The sequence below is a fragment of the Polyodon spathula genome, chromosome 1 (genome assembly GCF_017654505.1).
Source record: "Polyodon spathula isolate WHYD16114869_AA chromosome 1, ASM1765450v1, whole genome shotgun sequence".
NCBI classification, from domain to species: domain Eukaryota; kingdom Metazoa; phylum Chordata; class Actinopteri; order Acipenseriformes; family Polyodontidae; genus Polyodon; species Polyodon spathula.
In genome coordinates, this window is record NC_054534.1 from 46,765,254 (window position 1) to 46,780,554 (window position 15,301).

General features: G+C 45.3%; 1 protein-coding gene across 4 annotated transcripts in view; it reads right to left on the minus strand.

The window, feature by feature from the left end:
- Nucleotides 1-15,301, minus strand: part of LOC121319328 (clathrin light chain A-like) — a 33,952-nt gene that overhangs the window by 13,341 nt on the left and 5,310 nt on the right. For all 4 annotated transcript variants that reach the window (XM_041256657.1, XM_041256648.1, XM_041256665.1 and 1 more), the window contains exon 2: nt 285-322. In XM_041256657.1, the coding sequence (XP_041112591.1) occupies nt 285-322 (38 nt within the window). The remainder of the gene's footprint in view (nt 1-284; nt 323-15,301) is intronic.

Here is a 15,301-nt window from a genome sequence, read left to right on the forward strand (position 1 = left end):
AGGTCACAACTAACAGGGTTTTTTAAATTCTATACATATTTTAAGGTCGGTCATCCTCAGTAGGAGGGGAAGTGTCATAATACTATTATGAACATGGTATTCAAGAGCCTCTTGGTAAATTCACCCAGAAGAATTCTTACTGCCATTTCTGTTGTCACAGTAGGCTGAATGTAGAAAATGTACAACAGAGATTAGAAAAGCACATGCAAATGAAATATCATACTTGAGACATAGGGTTCTAAACAGAGTTTGAAGACTTTGAAAGCAGGTAGATTTCACCTTACCTCATGCAGATCTCCATTCACTGCTCCATCAATGGCATCTAGAATATAAATGAAAAGATCATTTTACAACAGCAACAATTGGTGCATGTGTCGCCATACAATCACAGCTTTGAACTTTTACAACCAGTCTTCCTGATTCACAACCAATGCACCTCTGGAAAGGGCAAGGTGGGGGTGTTCAAATATGGTCAAAATGTGTAAATGTTAAATGTTTATCATAACTGCGACAAAAAAAAGTACAATTTTATCAAACCCTGCTTGAAATGTATTCTGTGGCAGAAACACAGTTTAAAAAAAAAAAAATCCCATTGTTATACTATCCATTTACCATATGTTAAATATTCTATTGTTAAACAATTGTTAGAAATTTGAAGGAAATTAATTAAAAATGAAAACTGAAATAGCTTGGTTGGATAAGTGTCCACCCCCCTTGTAATAGTAATCCTAAATTAACTCAGGTGTAACCAATCGCCTTCAAAATCACACATCAAGTTAAGTGGCCTCCACCAGTGTTAAATTGTAGCGATTCACAGGATTTCAGGATAAATTCAGCAGTTTCTGTAGGTTACCTCTGCAGGGTAGTGCTTCAAAGGAAAGACTGAACCATGAGCACCAAGGCGCTTTCAAAAGACCTCCGGGACAAAGTTGTTGAAAGGCACAGATCAGGAGATGGGAATAAAAAAAAATATCAAAGGCTTTGAATATCCCAAGGAGCACAGTCAAGATGATTATTAAGAAGTGAAAGGTGTATGGCATCACCAAGACCCTGCCTAGATCAGGCTGTCCCTCCAAACCGCATGACCGAGCAAGGAGGAGACTGGTCAGAGAGGTTACCAAGAGGCCAATGGCAACTTTGCATGAGCTACAGGCTTTTATGGCCAAGACTGGTCAAAGCGTGCATGTGACAACAATATCCCAAGCGCTCCACAAATCTGGCCTGTATGGTAGGGTGGCAAGAAGGAAGCCACTACTCAGAAAGCCCACCTTGAATCCCATTTGAAGTAGGCAAAAAAACACTCAGGAGATTCTGGAGCCATGTGGCAAAGGTTTTGTGGTCTGACGAAACTAAAATGGAACTTTTTGGCCTAAATGCAAAGCATTATGTTTGGCGCAAACCCAACACAGCGCATCCCTAATGTGAAGCATGGTTGTGGCAGCATCGTGTTATGGGGATGTTTCTCATCAGCAGGGACTGGGGTACTTGTCAGAACAGAAGGGAGAATGAATTGAGCAAAGTACAGAGAAGTCCTTAAGGCAAACCTGTTGCCCTCTGCAACAATGCTGAAACTGTGACAGAAGTTGACCTTTCAGCATGACAAAAACCCAAAGCACACAGCCAAAGCTACAGTAGAGTGGCTAAGGAACAAAAAGGTAAGTGTACTTGAGTGGCCCAGGCAAAAATTTGTGGCATGACTTGAAGATTGCTGTCCATCAACGCTCCCTGGGGAACTTGAAAGAGCTTGAACAGTTTTGTAAAGAAGAATGGTCAAATATTGCCAAATCTAGGCGTGCAAAGTTGGTAGAGACCTATCCCAACAGACTCACAGCTGTAATTGCTGCCAAAAGGTGCTTCCACCAAGTATTAATCTAGGGGGGTGAAGACTTATCCAATTATGATATTTCAGTTTTGTATTTTTAATATATAATTTTTTTCTCAATAAAACCTTTTTCCTCTTAACAGTGTGTTGTATGGTGTGTAGATAAGTGAAAAAAAACATCATTTAAATACATGAAACTCAGAGGCACTGAAACAACAATATGAGGAAAAGTTCACATATATATATATATATATATATATATATATATATATATATATATATATATATATATATATATATAATAGCTTGTGTTAACATTATACACATTTTTTGTAAGGGTTATTTAATTGTTTCATGAAATGTTTGCTTGCCTATTTGTAGAATCTGGAATTACCTAAATGATTAGAGATAACTTCTTCTTTGGTGGTTCAAGTACAGCTAATTTATTAACATTGAAACTGTTGATTGGTGTTTTAGATTTAAATTGTTTTAGAGGCAATGACTATTCAATGTTTACTGATTAAATTATTTAATTGACACAGACATAAGATATGTAACTAACCAATAAAAATTGGTATAAAATGTACCACCTACTTTCAACTCACAATTAACGTGAACCTAATGAAGACATGGTAGTGTGAAAACGGATGCAACCCCGGTTCCCTGAAAGAGAAAATAACCATCAAGGTATGGGATATTGCCGTCAGGCAGTAGGATTGGCTGAGCTTTATAGCAAAGCTGCCGATAGGCCTCCGCGCGAGCTGACGTGTAAGCCCGCCCCCCTGGGAGCTTATTATATGCAGCGCGCAGAGACTCTCTTCCTCTTTTGCTCTTCAGGCCGTGAAGGCTTCCGGAGCGACCTCGCGGCTTGATGGTTATTTTCTCTTTCAGGGAACCAGGGTTGCATCTGCAAACTATCATTCCCTTTCAATTCGAAAATAACCATCAAGGTATGGGAACAGTGTACCCAAGCCGTCGCAAGGGAGGATTCTCGGCAGTAGGACAGACTTACATCATAACGCAACTGCGTAGGCAATACATCTAGGCATATGCGGAGCTGCACCTCAGCGTCTATGCTCGCAATGACACCTGTCCTAAGGTGGGGTATTAAACACTACATTGGCATCCTAAGGTGCCATAGAGTGTAGTACAGATGCTCCAAATAATGGAACAGAGGAATCCAGCATGTTTTATCTGTAAAACCTCATAAAGGTATGCGGTGTAACCCAACTGGCTGCCGCGCAAATATCAGACACTGGCACCCCTCTAAAGAGGGCCCAGGACGTTGCCATACCCCTAGTGGAATGCACCTTCAACTGCCCTGGCGCTAGAAGGCCTGCAGACACATAGGCTAATTTAATAGCATCCACTATCCAGTGAGAAAGGCGTTGTTTTGACAACGGCTGACCCAAGGTCTTAGAACCATGGTGTATGAACAGTTGTTCTGTTTGCCTCACGGTCGTTGTATGGTCAATATAACACCTCAATGCCCGCACAGGGCAGAGCATGTGTAACCGTTGTTCCTCTGGAGAGGAAAAGGGAGGAGGATGGAACGCCATCAACTCGACCGGCTGGTTCATGTGGAACGGAGATATAACCTTTGGTAAAAAGGCTGGATTTGGGCGCATGGAGACCTTAGAACCGTCTCCTGCGAAGCGGATAAATGAAGGATTCACTGATAGTGCATGTAACACGCTGACGCGTTTTGATGACACTACTGATAGCAAAAACGCAGTTTTTATAGACATGAGATTCATATGCACTGTGTGGAGAGGCTCGAACGGTGCCTTGGTAAGGGCTTCTAGCACCACGTCAAGGCTCCATGACGGCAAGTTGGTCATTCTTGGAGGTCACAAGTGTCTTGCGCCTTTAAGGAACCGAGTTGCCAGAAAATGGCAACCTGGTGATAATCCGTCAATTCGTACATGGCAAGCTGATATGGCAGCTAAATACACTTTAAGTGTAGAGGGAGACTTCCCTTCATCTAACAGTTTCTGTAGAAACTGTAATATCACTGCCATAGGACAAGAGATTGGGTCATGGCCCCCCGCCAGACACCAATCCTGGAACAGCTGCCACTTGTACGCATACTGCGACCTAGTAGAGGGTGCCCTTTGCGTACCAAAGCCGTCCTTCGGCCTATGACAATAGGTCTGCTCGCAGGGGAAGCTCCCGCGGTTGACCGTGCAGTAACTGCACCACGCTCGGGAACCATATTCTCCGAGGCCACCGAGGAGCGATCAGAATCACTGTCGCTTGCTCTACCCTGACCTTCTCTAAGAGGGCGGGGAGCATCGGAATCGGTGGAAACGCATATAGGAGGACTGGCGGCCATTCGTGAGCCAGTGCGTCAACTCCTAGGGGGCTGTCAGGGTCCCTCACAGAGAACCATAGGGGGCAGTGCGTGGTCTCTCGCGAAGCGAAATTCCCAGATGTGCTCTATCACCTGAGGGTGGAGACGCCATTCTCCTGCTCCTCTGGATAGGAGGTCCGCTGCGTAATTAGCTCTGCCCGGTAGGTGAACCGCATGCAGAGAGGTCAAACGCGGCTGTGCCCATAGCAACAGCTGTGCTACCATTCGGTGAAGACGGGGGGACCGTAGGTTGCCCTGGCGGTTGATATGCCACAACCGTGGTGTTGTCCAACCGCACCAACACGTGCTTGTCTAGAAGCACCGGCAAGAAATGCCGGAGGGCAAGGTCCACTGCCCTGAGTTCCAGAGCATTGATGTGGGGTGACGTCCAGGGTCCTGTCCACATTCCGCGGGTCCCTGAACCGTTCCAGACTGCTCCCCAACCTTGGTTGGAAGTGTCGGTCGAAACCACATCCCTCCGGAAGATGGGACCCAGGCAAACGCCCTGGCGGAAGTTTGCCGGAACTTTCCACCAGCGTAGTGCTTCCCAGCAGGTTCGGGATACCGTCAACCTGCGGTGTTTGTCTCTCCGCAGACGTAACGCGAAGGCATTGAACCAAGCCTGTAGAGGTCTCTGGTGTAATAAGCCCAAGGGAAGGGCTTGTGAGGCGGCAGCCATCAGCCCCAGCATGCGCTCCATGCCGATTGTTTCTCTCAACCTGAACAGGGAGAGACACCGTTCCAGCGAGGCAACTCTTTGTGTTGACAAGGTCGCTTCCATGGACACTGAGTCCAGATGCAGACCCACAAATTCGGTCTGTTGGCTTGGCACAAAGCGGCTCTTCTCTGAGTTGACCTTCAGAGCCAGCCGCTGCAGATGGTTTGTAACCATCACTGTCGGCTGTGCCAGCTGCTCCTTCGACTGCGCACAGACAAGCCAGTCATCTAGGTAGTTCAGCAGTCGGACACCTTGAGCCCGTAAAGGGGCCAGAATAGCGTCCATACACTTCGAAAAGGTTGGAGGAGCTAGAGACAGACCGAATGGGAGAACACAAAACTCGTACATCCTGCTCTGGAATGCGAAATGCAGATACTTCCTGTGACCCTGGGCAGATGGGAACGTGAAAGTACGCGTCTGTCAGGTCCACAGTGGTAAACCAGTCTCCGTGTTGGACTGACTGGATGATGCGCCTGTGCGTAAGCATCCTGAACGATAACCGTCATAGGTATTTGTTCAGTACTCGCAGATCTAAAATAAGGCGGAACCCGCCGTCCTTTTTGGGCACTAGGAAGTATTTGGAATAGAACCCCTGGTCGATCAGAGCAGGGTCTACTTGTTGAATGGCACGCTTTCTGAGCAGTGCCTGTATCTCCACATTCAGAGCTGAGGACTGAACAGAGTCCTTCACTGCAGTTACGACCACCCCCCTGAAGGGGGGGGAGGCTTTAACCGGAATTGAAGGGTGCACCCAGATGTCGTTGGCGCACTGTTGCCAGAACTGGAGCTGCGGAACAGTGTAGGGGTGGGCCGATAGCTGCCTGGGTGTCTCAGGGCTGCTTCGGTTGCACTCGCTCACGAAGGGCCTGGCCATCGCCACGAGGACGTGACCTGCCACATCCTCCAGGGCGCCATTCTATCTGCCGCGGTCTAGAAAATGGAGGCTGACCGCGCGCTGCTGTTGGAGGTGTCTCAGCACCCCGCGGCAGCGGTAGGTGCTGTGGTGGTGTCTTTCGCCACTGATGCTTCTGCTGGCGCTTAGGCTGAAACGGCTTATACGGCCACATCTTTGCCATTTGCTGAGAAGCCTCCCGGGCTGCAGCAGAGCGCTGCAGCATCTCCTCCACCGCTGGGCCAAATGTGTGCCCCGGTGTGATGGGGGCATTTAACAACAGGACCTTGTCAAGCTCTTGGACTCTCACCTGCGAGAGCCAGAGCTGCCTTCAAGCGACCACTAGGGTCGCAATACTCCTGCCCTGGGCCCATTTAGCTGGGCTATTTTGACAAGGAATTGGGCGATCAACGCCAATTCCGCCCTCAAGAACGCTGAAAGGTGCTCAGGGAGGTCTTTCACCAGCGACGCCTGGTAGACTGGTTGGACAGTCTGACTGCCTCTGTAGCCACTGCATAGCCCTTTTTTAAATGAACCTCCGTGATCCTGCACTGTCGATTAGGACGTGCAGGGTCCTTAGTTAGGCCCGAGAGGGTCGGTGTTTTGACCAGGGTCGCGAAGGCGACATCGACTGGTGGAAGAGAAGCCAGTCCCGCCTCACTTGCTCCCTGCGTTGCAAACATGGAAGCTTTCCGCGAGGTTGCCGTTGAAGAAGCTGGGGCCCCCCAGGTGGATTGCACCTCCTTAATAAAGTCCGGGAAGGCTGGGAGCATCCTGGGCTGCAGAGACCGCACAGGGGGCGACTCAAACAGTGACCGCCGGAGTGGTTCTACGGCTGGCCACTCAGCCCCTAGGTGGCGAGTTGCTCGCTCCACAAGTGACCACAAAGGGTCGTTGCTGTCCAGCTCCGAATTGTGAGAGGTTAGTTCGGCTTCCAAACTATCCTCCTCAGCGGGAGGCTCATTTTCCGACGCGTCCCTAGAGATCGCATCTGCATCCCAAGCCCCTTGGGGTTGCTGGATGACTGAGGCAGGCAGAGCCGGTTGGGCGGCTATCAACCCGACCTGAGCGTCGGTGGTTTGTGGTGCCATGTTGGTCAGTGACATGAGCAGCGATTGCTGACCCATCATCACCTCCATGAACTGGGACATCTTAGATGTCAGCTCTGCCACGTCTGACCTGTCCTTGTGGCATCTGTCCCAACGAGGGGAACGAGAGAGCCCCCTATGACGGGGTGAAATGGAGCGAGACCACGACCGGCGAGGGCGTTCCCTGCGAGGAGAGGGGCCACCGCGTCGGATAGGCGGGCTACGGGAGCATTCCCGAGCACGTCTATGCTCTGGAGATCTCTGACCAGCTGTAAGCTGGGAAGGGCTCCTCGATAGCTGCAATTTTCCCAGTGGTGTAGACGACGGAGGAGCAGACACCGTACAGGACGACCCAGAGGAAGGGGAGTGGCTCCCCACTGCTTTCCTCGCCCTCTGGCGAAGAGTGCACTGTTGGAAATTAGCACACAGCGAGCAAAACGATCTGTCTGCCAAGGCAGACGCGGCGTGCTCTGGTCCCAGGAATGCTACACAGTCCTTGTGCTGGTCGCTCGCCGGCAATTTAGCCTGGCAGGTGAACCCAGACATTTTTATGATGGGATGCGTCGTTGATTAATACGCAGAGCGTCGAGGTACGTGTACTGAGCGGCAAGGCGTTGAGTGTTAGGCACCGAGCGTCGAGGTGCGTGCACCGAGCGTCGAGGCGTTAATGCACCGAGCGTAGAGCGTCGAGGTGCGTGTTATTAGTGCACCGAGCGTCGAGGTGCGTGCGCAGACTATTGAAGCACCGAGCGTCGAGGTGTTAGTGCACTGAGCGTCGAACGCGGGAGTGTCGAGGTGCGTGCGCCGATCGTCGAAGCGCCAAACGTCGAGGTGCACGCACAGAGCGTCGAAGCGCAGAGGTGCGTGCACCGAGCGTCGAGGTGCATGCGCAGAGCATCGATCGCGGGAGCATCGAACGTTGAGGCGCCAAGCGTCAAGGTGCGTGCACCGATTGCCGATGTATTAATGCACCGAGCGTCGATCGCGGGAGCGTCGAAGCGCCGAGGTGTGTGCACCGAGCGTCGAGGTGTCGATGCGCCGAACGCGGGAGCGTCGAGCGTCGAAGCACCGAGGTGCGTGCACCGAGCGTCGAAGCACCGAGGTGCGTGCACCGAGCGTCGAAGCACCGAGGTGCGTGCACCGAGTGTCGAAGCACCGAGGTGCGTGCACCGAGCGTCGAAGCACCGAGGTGCGTGCACCGAGCGTCGAGGTGCGTGCACCAAGCCCCAAATGCCGAAGCACTAAGCACAAAGCGCCGAAGCGCTGCTCCAAAGCGCAGAGGACCTGACACTAGAAACGCCGAAGCGCGTGTACTGAGCGTAAAAACGTTATGCACTGGACGCCGAAGCGTCAGCTGACCAGCAGAGCGGAGACGCCAAGTGCTGGTACAGTGTCTTTGGTCTAAAAGACAAAGGAGCTGTGCTATACTTACCTGTGGTAAGGGGCAATGAGTTGTCGTTGGTGGTAGTCTTCCTTATGTAAGTGAATGGGAAAAAACTTTTTTTTATTATTTTTTTTTTTTTTTTTTGAGGAACTGCAGCCACACTGAGTGCAGGATATGGTAGTATAGCTACCGAAGACAACGACCACGCGGTGGGATGATCACAAGCCGCGGGTGGTAGTTTTTGACTGACTGCGAGTAGCAGTCTATCTCCGGGTCTGGCGCGGGGCGAGACCGAGACTGCAAGAAATGCGTGGCCTACAGGCGCGCAACGTGTCCTCTAAACTCTATTCGATGCAGGGGCAAAGCGTGAAAGGAAAATATATAATAAAATATATATATATATATATATATATATATATATATATATATATATATATATATATATATATATATATATATATATAGCAAACACTGAAATCAACTCAGAGAAGGGGCAGTAGCCAGCTTCTCAGCTCAAGGCTATCGAGTACAGTCAGTGAAGAAAAGTCTCAAAGAGAACTTAACGCGCTCAGAGTCCTACAGAGGCTGAAGGCAAAAGAAGAAGAGAGTCTCCGCACGCTGCATATAGTAAGCTCCCAGGAGGGCGGGCTTACACGTCAGCTTGCGCGGAGACCTATCAGCAGCTTTGCTATAAAGCTCAGCCAATCCTACTGCCTGACGGCAATATCCCGTACCTTGATGGTTATTTTTTAATTGAAAGGGACCGCATTGTTTGTTTGTTTTTCTAGTCATGTTTTAACTAATAGAGGTATTTTTCAAGAAAATGAACGATCAGGAGTTAAGTAATTGATCTGTTTAAAACAAAATAACGAGAGTGTGACCATGAATGTCTTTACGGAAACTTTTGGTAAGCCATCTAAATTGAAAGTTTGGCCGAAAGAATTAAACTTTTGCATTGCTGTAGAGACTTTTACTAATTTCACACACACACACACCTGGACTTGACTCCCCATTTTTACAGTTTAACTGTGCATGAGTTAGCAGCACAATACATACACCATTTCACTTAGAATTACTGTTCATTTTATTTTCTACTGCACATCAAACAAAAATATACAGAACATTTAAAAACAAAGCATTAACATCATACTGTTATCATATACAGATGCATTGCACAACACAAACCAAATTAAAATATTACTTGCTGAAGCAGTTTTTTAAGCAATGCACTAGCAAAAGTCACAGGGCAGTGACGTCGGATCCCTAGCAACAAGCCTCCTACGTTGGGAATGGATTCTTTCAATGCAGCAGGTTTGGGCATTTGAGAAAGGAGAGGAAGACTCCAAATTAATTGGAGACTATGGATTAAAACGGTGTGCTGCTTTTTATATGAAAAATGATAAAAATCGGGTTGCACTGAGGATTTATATTGAACCCTGACGCCCACGAGAAAACGAGGGAGTGGTTGTAGTGTATTTGTTATTAGCCTATTCACTATATCGTGGCCCTCGACATATAGCGGATTTGTATTGACACCCGTGATATATATCAAGTGGATGGTGTATAAATAAGGATGGTTTAGAATCAGAGGCAGAGACAGAATAAATGTCTTATATATGTTTAAATGAAAAGTAAATTGTAAAATTGTGCTTAGAGACTTGTGTTGGAATATTGTTTCAAAACTGTATAATGCAACAAAAACAAAAATTTAAAAAGTTTCTCACGGATAATTTACCCTTTTCACTCAAAAGGGCAATTCTCAGGATCTAAAACGCTTAGATGGAACGCCGACTGCCAGTCACCAGATCAGAAATCCAGAGGGGACAGTGTAGAGCAAAGGTTAATATATCCCACACCATAACTGCATTGGTAGGATGTTGATTCATATAGGGGACTGCACGTGTGTGATGAGCTGCTCATTAAAATCTTTTACATGTTTGTTTGAGTATGGGAGCTAGGGCTGTGATCGAAGGTTTGTTCGCTAGCCAGGAATTCGAAGGTAGTTTTAAACCTTCGAAGGTTTGTCAAGTTGCATTCCTGCGCTGTATGTTTTTTTTTTGTTCCTGTTAATTTGACAATGAGTGAATGCTATAAAAATCATACATTAAATGTCACTCAAATTCGATCTTTGGATTTGTAGAATGCATATTATGTAAACAAAAGTGGTTGTATTAAAATCCACTACCAAATTGTTATATGTAGCCACTCTATATGGCGCCACTGCCGTGTGGGGGGTGGGGGGGGGTGGGGGTACCTATAGCGGTTGTAGTGCTTCAGTAAAATATGCACTAAATAGCTAGTGTACCAGTGTAAGAGAAGTGCTATGGTAGAATATGTTTAAAACGTACAAGATATACACTAACACCAATCATTTTAATTTCAAAAACTGAGCACTGTCCCCTGCTCCCCCCTCCAGCTCGTCTTATCCAGAGGCAAACCTTTAATTTCTTCATTCACCATCTCGACAGCAAAGCGTTGTAAAGCGTAAGCTGCATTAAAAAAAGTCTCGAAATCCCTCTGCTGTTTGGAATTTGTTTGTAAATATCCAGACGACCAAAATAAATAAATAAATAATTGAACGCAAACTGTGCAAGGACTTGTATCATGAAGACATAACTTGACAAGTGTAACTTCAAATTATTATTAGTATTATTATTATTAATATTTTTAGTAAAAGTAAAATGTGATCGTGACTGATATCTGCTTGGCATGATGACTGTTAAATAAAGCTTTGTTTTCCTAAGTCTGCTGCAGTTGGTGCTGTTGCAATGCAAGCTTACTGTATATAATTGCAAGCAGCATCAATTACTTCTAAATAAACAATGTGTATTTTACTTGAATTATAAAAACATGATTACTGTTCTATATAACATATTTTAAACTACATGTGAAATGTTTTATTCCATTTATATGGATTACCTGTAAAATAGGATTGTCAATCAAATAAACAAGTAGCTATGGTGACATCACCTGTAAATTATGCACATTAGTGCCATCGAACCTTCCTTCCTGTTCTGAAGCTTCAAAGGTCAAAATGTACCCTTCGTTGGAGCTCTAATGGGAGCTGATGATTCTCTTTATATGTATGCCAGGCAATGTGTCCGAGTGGTGCACTGCAGGCAAAAAAAACAGAAGCACTGCAGTGTAAAAAGCACTGCTTGTTGGGCATGTAATTGCTTTTCAGGCTTCTCTCCATTTCTTAGCATCAGAGCATGTATGAAATGGATAGCACCTCATTAACTATTTAGATGTTTGAGGGATCAGACTGCAAACCTGCAATAAGAGATTGGCCATTTTGATGCAACAACAGTGGCTGCAACAGAAACTCAATGAGCCCCTAAAGAGGTGAGCCAGCTTCAATGCCAGAGCAACACATACACAGTGCGGAACAATCAAGGCCAACTGCTGCTAATTCGACTGGTGCCTGAAGCCAGGAAAGCCATACTCCCAGAAAGAGCCTTCTTAAAAGGTCAACCCCACGCTCAGGAGGAAGGACAATAGTCAGAATTTTGCCTTGTTTGCTCAGAACTGTGCTTTTAAATCCGTTGGGTTAAGCAAAAACAAGGAAACTAATAATAAATAAATAAATAAATAAATAACCATCAGGAGGAAATCAGTGACATGGTTTTATACAGGACTTCCAGGAACAGATGGGTACCGAGATTGTGTTGGGATGACCATGGATTTAAAAATGTTCTAATATCAGGGCTCCAGACTGCGCAAATGCCACTACATCTTTTTTTTTGTTTTTTTGGGGTTTGATGCCACTGGCGACTGTAAAACAAAAAATACTGCCTCTCGCTAGCTTTTAAAGACTAGCGAACACCAAAGATGCAATACGTATGAACACAATGCGTATGAATGTGCTATTAATAAGGCTACGAGTTTGTCACAGTGATATTTAGTACATTTCACAGGCAAGGTGCAGCAAAAAAACAAGAATTCACAGAAAGGTCACCAAACATCAACACGCACAACAGCTTTTACATAGTACACCAAAACCGGTAATACAAAAGACTACTGCTTTTCACTACTGAAAAGTTAAAATGTTACTTTGAATACACCACTTGCAGTGCATACTTCAAACTCCAATTTCTGGTCAGAGTAGAGTCTCTCCGTTCCTGTGCAACAAGTCGTAATAACGTCATCTACAATCTTGAGATGTGCGTCTTTTTTAGAAAGGTGTACATCCATAACAGATCGTCAAACTTTTACCTGTCATTCTAAAATACCTCTCCTTATCACACTCACATCTCTCCAATTAAATTTTGAAATTCTCCCTTTAGGGTTCTCTGCTGGTTAAGAGGACAGGTGTACCAATTAATTAACTTTTGTATAAGAGGTACAAACTCAGCACATTTACTTAAAATACCACAGGGATCAGTATTATGTCCTCTGCTCTTCCTAATCTACATTAATGACTTTGATTCTGGCATAGCAAGCAAACTTGTTAAATTCGCAGACGACACAAAAATAGGAGTGGCAAACACCATTGCAGCAGCAAAGGTCATTCAAAATAAATGTTAACAATTAATCATGGTTAAAGTCCAGGGCTTGTAACCAGAAGGTCACCAGTTCAAATTCCACCTCTGCCACTGACTGACTCACTGTGTGACCCTGAGCAAGTCATCCTTGTGCTCCATCCTGCAGATGAGATATTAAATCAATGTCCTATTGTAAGACACTGCATATAATGCAGTTCACAGCCTACCTTTGTAAAGCTCTTTGTGATGGTGGGCCACTATGAAAGGTGCTATATAAAAATAAAGACATATTATTATTAAGCAGTTTTAGATATTTTTTTATCTGATCTTTTGTTGCTTTTGTGTATTTTCATTTGCAAGTGAACCGTGACATTAGGGCCTTAGCGAGCACTATATTCTGCAATTTGGAATACTGACTTTGGATACTGAATTGTGGAAACTTTTTTTTGTTTTTGCTAAATTTCACTGCCTTTTACGTTTTACACAGTTCGGTGCATGGGTAACATTTTCATTTCATTTTGCTGTTGGGTCGTTAATGGGAAACTGTACATACCGCTACAACACATACTGGATTTATAACTATTACAGTTAACATGTCGTCTCTTTAGTTTTGGCAAGTGATATTTTCAGAATTCATATAATTCTGAATTAGAATATTCCTTCTGTTAAAAATACAGTACCAATGAAACCAATACAGTACATCTAAATGGACGCCTACTTATTTTAAAACATTTTCAGATATTATTTAATATTGGCCGTTTGAGGGAACAAAAAAAAGATAAAAAGGTTGGAATGGTCCAAAATGAAATGATCTGATATGCGTCACATGCGTTTAACCGTCACTGAAGTCAAAATTTTATAGGGTCGGATATGAGTGCTGACTGTATAGTAAAGCATTGAATTTAAATTAAGGGAAGTAATGTTAAAACTTTCCAATGCATTAGTAAGCCTTCATCTAGAATATTGTGTTCAGTTCTGGTCACCTCGCTACAAAAAGGATATTGCTGCTTTAGAAAGAGTGCAAAGAAGAGTGACCAGAATTATCCCTGGTTTAAAAAGAATGTCATATGCCAGTGGTCTTCAAAGTAATTTGGGCACAGGCATAAATTGATCTTACTTGGCTGTTTGCGGGCACGCTGACTCTTGCATAGGTTCTTATCTTAAATACTGCCTTCCTGCGATTATGATTTTTATATATACAGTACTGTGCAAAAGTTTTAGGCAGGTGTGAAAAAATGCTGTAAAGTAAGAATGCTTTCAAAACTAGACATGTTAATAGTTTGCAAAGTGAGTGAACAGAAGAAAAATCTACATCAAATCAATATTTGGTGTGACCACCCTTTGCCTTCAAAACAGCATCAATTCTTCTAGGTACACTTGCACACAGTTTTTGAAGGAACTCGGCAGGTAGGTTGGCCCAAACATCTTGGAGAACTAACCACAGTTCTTCTGTGGATTTAGGCAGCCTCAGTTGCTTCTCTCTCTTCATGTAATCCCAGACAGACTCGATGATGTTGAGATCAGGGCTCTGTGGGGGCCATAGCATCACTTCCAGGACTCCTTGTTCTTCTTTACGCTGAAGATAGTTCTTAATGACTTTTGCTGTATGTTTGGGGTCATTGTCATGCTGCAGAATTAATTTGGGGCCAATCAGATGCCTCCCTGATGGTATTGCATAACGGATAAGTATCTGCCTGTACTTCTCAGCATTGAGGTGACCATTAATTCTGACCAAATCTCCAACTCCATTTGCAGAAATGCAGCCCCAAACTTGCAAGGAACCTCCACCATGCTTCACTGTTGCCTGTAGCACTTTCCAGTCCTTCGGCAAACAAACTGCCTTCTGCTACAGCCAAATATTGACTCATCAGTCCAGAGCACCTGCTGCCATATTTCTGCACCCCAGTTCCTGTGTTTTCATGCATAGTTGAGTCGCTTGGCCTTGTTTCCACGTCGGAGGTATGGCTTTTTGGCCACAAGTCTTCCATGAAGGCCACTTCTGACCAGACTTCTCCGGACAGTACATGGGTGTACCAGGGTCCCACTGTTTTCTGCCAATTCTGAGCTGATAGCATTGCTGGACATCTTCCGATTGCGAAGGGAAGTAAGCATGATGCGTCTTTCATCTGCTGCAGTAAGTTTCCTTGGCCGACCACTGTGTCTACGGTCCTCAACGTTGCCCGTTTCTTTGTGCTTCTTCAAAAGAGCTTGGACAGCACATCTGGAAAACCCTGTCTGCCTTGAAATTTCTGCCTGGGAGAGACCTTGCTGATGCAGTATAACTACCTTGTGTCTTGTTGCTGAGATCAGTCTTGCCATGGTGTATGGCTTTTGACAGTAAACTGTCTTCAGCAACCTCACCTTGTTAGCTGAGTTTGGCTGTTCCTCACCCAGTTTTATTCCTCCTACACAGCTGTTTCTGTTAATGATTGTGTTTCAACCTACATATTGAACTGATGATCATTAGCACCTGTTTGGTATAATTGTTTAATCATACACCTGACTATATGCCTACAAAATCCCCGACTTTGTGCAAGTGTACCCAGAAGAATTGATGCTG